We start from the raw sequence: 8,627 nt of genomic DNA, 5'->3' as shown, positions 1-8,627 counted from the left end.
TGTACCTGTTATTTTTCATGTCATAGGAGCAGTTAGAAATGCATTGGTGTGGTGAAATGGTGCTCTCGAGGCGGAAATTAGCAGAAATTGGGGTGACGGGCTGCTGGCACTGCCATTGCAGTCGAGTGCAGAGCAGTCTTGGCAGAGAGAGTGGAGAGAGAGTCAGGGAGGGCAGTGAGCTGCTGTAGGAGATAGCAGACAGAGCGCTGCAAACACGAAATGCAGAGCAAATCAAGGCTTGCAGTACAGCAGCACCCCTTGCAGTTTCGACTCCTTGCAAATGGGATGCAGTTTGGAGAGAGTGCCAAAAGCAGTCAGCACGTTTGGAGAGACCAAAGGGATGGCAGCCCTCAGTGCACAAGAAGCCCCAACTCCAGAATTGTATTATTGAAAACCATTTCCTGTTTGGCCCGTATCCCAAATTTTATCGTCACAAATTCTAATTTCTTACCGGAGTTTGACCAAAAAAACCTCATTGACTTGAAAACAAAAAAGGAAATTTGCTGTTCATGGCTGCTACTGTGAAATATATTTGACTTAAAAGCAAATCATTTCACACAATCTATTCTAAAAGGTTTTCCTGCAAGAGGGGGAAAATTCGGTACCAAAAAATTTTAAATCCCTACATACCAATTGTAATAAATTCCAAGTTTGGATCTAAATTCAAACCCTATTTGGCTTTCCATGTTTAAAAAGAGATGGCGTTTAGACCAAAGTGTCACTTGTTCCGGCTCAAGTTAAACAGCGGATTCAACGGCAGATTCAGCGCATCACGAAACCACATTTGATGTGGTTGTTTTCACCCTGTAGCTGGTTTCACCCTTGTTTTGTGTAAAATGTAAGAAGCAACCCACAATCCTCCACTCACCTGCTTTTATTTTATTTTACATGCACTGCCACGGGCCCTCAAATGTAGATTATTTTTTCCAACCGGGATGACACAAAAGTTGACAAGGGAGGGGGGAGAAAATGATCTCACTGAGCATTAGTTAAAACGGGTATTGTTAAGAAAGCAGTGGTCGCTGACTCACTCGACATTTTATTTTTACTGGGTAGCTCATACAAGCTAGTTCCATGGGACACTGAACATACTTGTTTTGAGATTTTTTTTGGAAAGTTACAGGGACATTTTGCAAACGAGGTTGAGTTAACCAAAACAACCGTTTCAGGGGAAATTCCTATTTACATTCATACACAAAATATAGTTTATACGGCACTTTTTATATGCTTTTTATACATTGGTCCAGTGTCAGTGTAATCATCTCACTAACGGGAGGCAAGGTTTTGTTTTGTCGTGCACCATTTCTGTTAAAAACACTCGTGGAAGTACAGCGATCAAAGGGCTGGGCGTTGATAGAGATGCCAGATTTGATTCACACATTTTTTTTCTCCTATTTACTTGCATTTTGACTTAAGAATCATGATTTTCCCACTAACCAAAAGGAGAGACAAGATGACTTCTCTGTAGAGCTGTGTGCAGAAAATGGTAAGTTCTTAATGCAGTTAATTTCTAAAGGCCTGGTGCAAATAGAGAGAGACGACTACTTTCAACTTGGCGGAGATGAAAAGGTAAGGTATTAAACTAAAGTTAACCCAGGGCTGAAAACCAGGCCAACTGTTGATGGACAGCTGTCGTGACATCAAGCAACGCAATTCAGCATGGTGAACTGAGGGATGGATTGCAACCAACGCCTTCAGAGGAATAAAGTTTTGCCCAGGAGTTGAAAATAAAATCCAAGTGAAGTACCAATGCAGATGTCTGTCATTATTGTTAACCATAGAAGTGATAAAAAGTTCACTTACCAGGAACCAAGTTTGCCCACAGCAGATTAATTCAGGCCTCACAAATTCTAATTGTTGCATCTCGAATTGACCTATCCATTTTGTCATTTTCAAAAAAAGTACTGACAAAAAATTTAGGTTTTGCTATCACAGACTTGTAAATATAACCATTCAGACATAATTCCAGCCTAAAAACAATGCCATTTATTCACAGCATATGTAACAAGTCAAAGGCATTCATTGTACAAAACATGCCATTAGACTCCACAGACTGTTTCTTATGCTATTTCAGCATATCTTCTTCACCACAAATTTTTTTAGACCTGTCAGCCCAATTTTTTTCTGAAAAAAATCCAAGAAACAACAAATGAATTTGGTTTGGCCTTAACTGTAAATGCCCAGGGAGATACTGTTATCCTTAATACACCTTTCTCACGCAGCGGCCATGATAGATCGAAGACAAGGGCAATGAGGCAGACAAAACTTGTTTCTAAAATCAGCTGCCATTTAGTTTTCACCCAAACCACACAGGTTTTCACAATTTAAGATCAAATGATAAATATTATAACCCAAAAAAATGACAATTTAGAGAAGAGAAGCGAAGACTGATCCCATTGTCCCTTTTAAGAGTTGTAAAATAAATACATCATAATGCAAATATTTGACGGACATGCAGCCATTCTCTTGGTCTAATTGCCAGGGTATCGTTGGTGCTAACTATGATGGACAGTCTTTTGTTGCCTCATTGAACTCGTTTTAGATCTATCATGGCCGCACCGTGGGAAAGGTGTTACGTCAAAGCAAAGGTTTCAGTTTAGGGAATATTAGTGATAAAGAATTCTTAGCTCTGCCGCAAAAAAGAATTCTCTGCTGATAAGAGAACGATAAATCTTTACTATTAGTCTCGTACTGAGCTTGAGAAATGGTCCTCAAAAAAAAAGTACGTCATTGCCAGTGTTTGCACTTGTGCTGTCTGACTAGCAACTGGTATAGGGGCCAGTAGTAGTTTGGCTGGCTGCTGCAATTACATTTAGACTGGCCAAAGCATGTCCTTAACAATAACAAACCCTAAACATACCCTCTCAACCCAAGTCATTCTTGTCATGTAAAAATGAGTTTGTTGAAACTCGTAAGTGTTGGATACCAAAATTGTTTTCAAAGAATGTAACCTTTACAACAAAGCCAGACCCTCAACACGAAGCCATCAAGACACATACTTCCAGCTCTTGACTCGGGTAATAAAATGAAATGATGACTACTTTTATGACGTCACAATGAACACAGCAGTCGGTAAGGAATCTGGCACCATACAAGTTCAAAAAGACATTCTGATTTTCAAAACATTCTCTGAACCACAGTGCAAGTTTCAACGTACAGTTGTAGTTAAATGTTTCATCTAAATTCCTGGTGGGACAAATCATGGTAAAAGTGTTGATCGAATCTTTGATAACTTATCAGAAAGGTTCTGTCTTCTGATACGTCGATGTAGGTAAGACGTCCAGGTAATAAGATATGTTATAAAGTAGTTACTCAACAGCAACTGGATATGATTTTGGGAGCTGTCAGCATTTCAGATGGTATTCACCAACTTTCATCAGTTGCAATAAAAAAGATCAGTTTTTCCAGATCTCTTCAGTGTCACTGACTAAGGACGGTGGATACCATCTGAAACGTCTGACCGTTTCCAAAATCATATCCAGTTGCTTGAGTAACTGCTCTTTTGCGCTCTGTCTTGTGCAAACAGCTTTTATATTATATGTTATTACATTGGTGTGGTGAAAAAAAAAGGGAAATATAAATTTTGGTGTCAAACACTTTGAGACTGTGCAAGAGGTCCATTTAGAAGTATAATCCACACCTCAAGCTTGACAGAATTCACAAGCATACATCAATATGCTTTGATACCAAAGTACTGTTTCAAATGGGTATTGATTGAGTTGACTTCCTGAGCACATCATACACAAAGAAACTGAACTCTGATCAGGTTTTATTTTCATGGACAAAAACATTCAGTCATGGAAGAGCAAATAAATGCAAGAGATAAAAGGAATGATCTTTGCTTTAAGTTTGTCATATAACCTGATGACAACATTAAGAGGAAAATTTGATGTTTTTTCTCGTACAAAACCCATGCCAAAGGCAATTGTATTGAACATAAGAGATCACAAAGATTTTTTTACAAAAATTATTGTGCACAAACTTTTAAATTAGCACACAACAGCATCCTTATTTACTTATTTCTCCTAAGCAGGGTGGAACTCTCAGGCCAGAACTCCACTTAATTAGTACTCTGCTTTCCTGCCATGCCTTGTCACTATTGGCCCACTCTGCTTATAAATATTAATTACTAGTAGCTTGCATTAATCAATCATCACCCAGTGACTGCCAATTGGCTGGCAAGCATTTTGGAAAATTTAGTATTTAAACGTTTGCCTCATTTGGCACAAGCTCTCCCATTGGACAACACAAAAGTTAACTCTGATTGGCTGAAAGCCAGTTAGTGGTCACACCTTTAAATAGTGAAAAGTGCAGGGCAGGAAAGCAGAGTAAAAAACATGGAGGGACATGGGTTTGACTCGGTGTAGGAGAATGACTTACTTGCACATTAACTAATACAGTATCTACCTAAATGCATCATCATTACACATTGGATGAAGGATCTAACGATTTTCTACACATTTCCCATATTTCTATCCTTAATTACATAATGTTTCAGTAGTAACCCATTGGAAAACGTAATGCTGTACACAACAATGAAAAATACCAGCCTGTTTATAATAAAGTCCCTAATGCTAGCATCCTGAGATCTTGCGAAATGTTGCGAACACTGTTTCAACGTTTTGTGGTGAAGCCTGAATATAAGAAGCAATCTCTTAAGAGTAAACTTAGTTCTCATCGTTTACACAAACACAAAGTGACACATTGTGTCCACTGACCAAACTCTCAGTAAGAGAATTCTTCTAATACATTTGTTGTGCATAAGTCCCTAACGAGATAGCCACACTACACCAGACTGACATGCTATTTCTATGTACAGCAAGTATGTTAGAATTTGACGTCTATTTCTGACTATACATGGCACATTGTTCTTCAAATTGTGTGTTTCTAGCCAGGCTTTAACATAGTTCATATAACAAAACTGCCTTGTTCTATAGACCAAGGAGGTTATAACCTCCTTGTATAGACCTTCCATTTAAAAGCCAGAGACTTTTTTGTTAGACACGCAGAAGACACAACGTCCAATACTCGTATCATCCTAGTCCCCTTTCAAGTCCATCTTCCAACATTGTACATAGCCTGTTTGGAAAGAAAGGTAGAGTGTCTACCATGTGTTTTCTTGGGTCGGTTGTAGGGTTCGTGGACGTCAGAAGTATTGCCACTTTCCCAGGATGGCATCTTTGATGGCTTCCACATACTGAGAGGGTACCCAGTACACCCAGTACCTGGATGCTTCAGTAGGACCTAGTTGTAATCCCTGGGGAACACATCAAAGATCAAATTGCATAATATGTATTTGCATCATCTATTGATGTACAGTACTATAGAAGTAATTTTGTAAGAAAACTACACATCTAACTTTAAGGATTCGAAGCGAATTTTTAATGTCTAATATGTATGATATATACCACTCACCATAATGCTGTACTCTTCTTGCCCATCTATTTTCTCACTGACAACTGCCTTGATAGAGCCCAGTGGTAGTTTGTCTGTCCTGTCTGAATACATTGATAAAGAGCATTACATAAAGATAATAATTAGATTCCATAAATCTAAAATGTTTTGCTGTGCCTTTCTTCTTCTTACTTGAATTTGTCACAGATTCTGTCTAGACTACATTTCTCAACTTGCTCACATAAATTAACAGACATCCATAAAGCAGGAAACGAGCTTTTGATAACCTACTCAGCAACCTTTGACCTAATTTCCTGTTGAGATATGCATAGCATGTTGAAGATATTATGTAGCACAGACACAATGAAAACAATATCTCAGGTTTCACAGATAACTACATGTTGTACATGTAGTAGCTATAGCACCTCCAACAGAAATATATCTACGTAGCGTGTTCATTTAGTTTGAAGACTGAACTAATTGTAATGAATGTTAAGATTAAAAAAAAAAGACATGTATGCCCCCTCCCCACTCTCACCTTTTGTACCTATCCAGAGTTGGTCTAGTTCCAGTTTAAAGGTCAGTCGGACTTTTCCCCCCGACTTGTTCAGCATCCCTGACAGTGGAACTGTGGGGAGTTTCTGAAAATAACAGAATGATTTTGAAACTCATGATGTAAACAACTATCTCCAATCTGATAAATAGAAACATGATCAAAGTCTGTTGACATAGATCGGGATCATCTGAATCTTTACCAGCACAGTCAGCAATTGGTAGAGATCCCTTTTTTTCTGGGCATTTCGGTTATAAGCTAGTATTCCCTAGCCTCCATAGCAGGCTCTCTATGGCCTTTTTTGGCACTTTTGCTTTTGTCGCTGATTGCTGGCCTCTCTGATAGCCGGCCATTTTAGAGCCTGCATGGATTCGGCGGTACAAAGCAATATTAAAAAACGATTAGGGCGATTAACAAGGAGGTGCGAATTCCCTGCCTGCCGTGGACGGCTAATATGGCGGCCGGGCGGCGCGTGTCGCCGTGTTGTAAAATGCTTGCAGCTGACATGCGAATTGCCTCTCACGGAGTTGTGAATTATTCCTAATGTATGTGTTAATAGGGCAGATGAATGGCTAATCGTTTTTTAATATTACTTTGTACCGCCGAATCCATGCAGGCTCTAAAATGGTCGGCTATCAGAGAGGCCAGCAATCAGCGACCCAGTACAAAAAGAAATGGCCAGCAAAAGTGCCAAAAAAGGCCATAGTGAGCCTGCTATGGAGGCTAGTATTCCCTTTCTACATTGATTAATGCCACTTTAGATTAATGGCTAGCATTGAAACCCAGGATTCACAAATAAGAGCCCACCCTAACACATCCTTAGCACATCCGTGTACAGAGTCTATGAGTATGACCACAATAAAATTTAAATTCTATCACTGAGTATCAGGTGATACAAAAAATAAGCACTAACCTCTTTCCCTTTGTGTCCGGGCATAACATCATCTGGCTTTCCTTTGTCAAGAATTTTCTTGTGGAGCTGAAAAGAAATAAATTTCATCATTATTATAAGAGTATAATAAAGAGTAAATACTACAGTACACAAAGAAGAAATACATAATAATCATATATATAAGTGGTTATAGATTACTAGAAAGAATTACCTGAAGAAAAAGGAACCAAAAATAAGGAAGAAATAATGCCCACCTTTTGGCTTGAGAATGACTCTTTCTGTGACTCTGGAATGAGAAAAAAGTTAAGGTTTTTAGTAAAGATATTTGTTTACAGATAATGAATAAGGTCTACTCTTGGCTTACATATCCATGTGTGTACCTGTGTGCATCTTCAATTCCATGTGCAGATCTAAACAATGCAGCACTGCAATACAGCTACAGTACGGTACAAAATACAATACAGCAGGTTAAGTAAAAGTCCAGACCTACGATGTACACCTATAATACTTGATACCAGTCTTCTACTAGTACCCAACCTGGATTTTTTCTATCTATTGGATTTTTAATGGAAATTCTGTGGAAGGTGCAAAGATCCAAGGGGGGTCTGGGGGTATGCTCCCTGGGAAAATTTTAAAATCAAGACCCTCTAAAATGCTGTTTTCTTTATTTTGGTGGCAAATTTTGCTGGTAGACTCAGCTTGGTTCAATTAGAAACTTTACATACTGATTTTCCTCTGCAACAGGGGACAGAATGGGAAACATTTTTGTCTGTCCCAGGGCATGTTCGGGCATGACACAACCGCTATACAAAAGTCAGGGGTAGGAGGAACCCTTAAATCCATGGTCGGAAGTCCTCCTAGGAGACAGACACTCAAAAAAACGCACACCTTCAACTGCTGGAGCCGTTTTACACGTGGTATGCAGTTCTTATACTCGTGGGACTTAGTGCTCCAGTATATAAGAGGGTGGAGAAGGAAGTGCACACCCCTCCTTTACCTTAAAAAGTCACGTACAGGCCAGGCCTAACCCACCCTGTCTGCCTACTATTGTCTTCCGAGACAGATGCATGCCAACAACAACAACTATGACAAACCAATGGGCGGATTGATAACTACATAACTTACTTTCTTTCTTTTCCTCTTCTTTGATAGCCTCCTTGTCCACTGTCGTAGCTGCAACCACATCGTCTAGCGTCGAGCCCACCACCATCATCTTTGCCCCTTTTGTTACCTTCAACTCTCTCAATGTTTTCTGATCTTGTGCTAACCCTGGAACAAAGAAATACCAATTGTTCATGGACTATACCAGACTGCTAGTACTTTCAAGAAGGGGGTGTAAACATGTTATGTTGAAGTAGCTGAAAATACTGCTTGGGAGACCAAAATCAGCAGGGTTGGACAAGTCCACTAATCCGAGTATCACGGGGAAGCGAAAGTGATGATCGGGCAAGTGCATGTCCAACAAAATGTACCTCACTTACCCGATCAGGCAAGTATGATTTTTGCAAGTTTTTTGAGTGAGATTTTGATACTAGTAACTTTTCTTGGTCATGGCATCAAGCATTGGTCAAAACAGAGAATTGAGCCATCAATAAAAGAATTCCATTGCTGTAATTGACAATACACATAAAAATGTCATTTGACTCTCGGGCAAGTAGTTTTTTTATGTGCTTGCCCGATAGGACAAGTGATTTAAAAAAAACTTGTCCTGGTATGTATATTTAAAGACATTATACACACATTGAATATAGAATACAACAGGTTATATGCCATAACATCCGAAGTATA

At 39.2% G+C, this 8,627-nt stretch overlaps 1 protein-coding gene across 1 annotated transcript in view; it reads right to left on the bottom strand.

Annotated features, from left to right (window-relative positions):
• Nucleotides 1-3,752: 3,752 nt before the first annotated feature.
• The window catches only part of LOC118428695 (ubiquitin domain-containing protein UBFD1-like), a 9,641-nt gene continuing 4,766 nt past the window's right edge, over nt 3,753-8,627 (bottom strand). Inside the window, exons 4-9 of the mRNA XM_035838833.1 lie at nt 7,965-8,108; nt 7,094-7,125; nt 6,861-6,926; nt 5,933-6,035; nt 5,416-5,498; nt 3,753-5,257 (exon numbers count right to left, since the gene is read on the bottom strand). Coding sequence (XP_035694726.1) covers nt 5,147-5,257; nt 5,416-5,498; nt 5,933-6,035; nt 6,861-6,926; nt 7,094-7,125; nt 7,965-8,108 — 539 coding nt within the window. The 3' untranslated portion in view covers nt 3,753-5,146. The remainder of the gene's footprint in view (nt 5,258-5,415; nt 5,499-5,932; nt 6,036-6,860; nt 6,927-7,093; nt 7,126-7,964; nt 8,109-8,627) is intronic.

This window comes from Branchiostoma floridae, chromosome 13 (assembly GCF_000003815.2).
Source record: "Branchiostoma floridae strain S238N-H82 chromosome 13, Bfl_VNyyK, whole genome shotgun sequence".
NCBI classification, from domain to species: Eukaryota; Metazoa; Chordata; class Leptocardii; order Amphioxiformes; family Branchiostomatidae; genus Branchiostoma; species Branchiostoma floridae.
The sequence above is the reverse complement of the archived record's forward strand: the minus strand, read 5'-3'. Positions and strand labels throughout refer to the sequence as shown.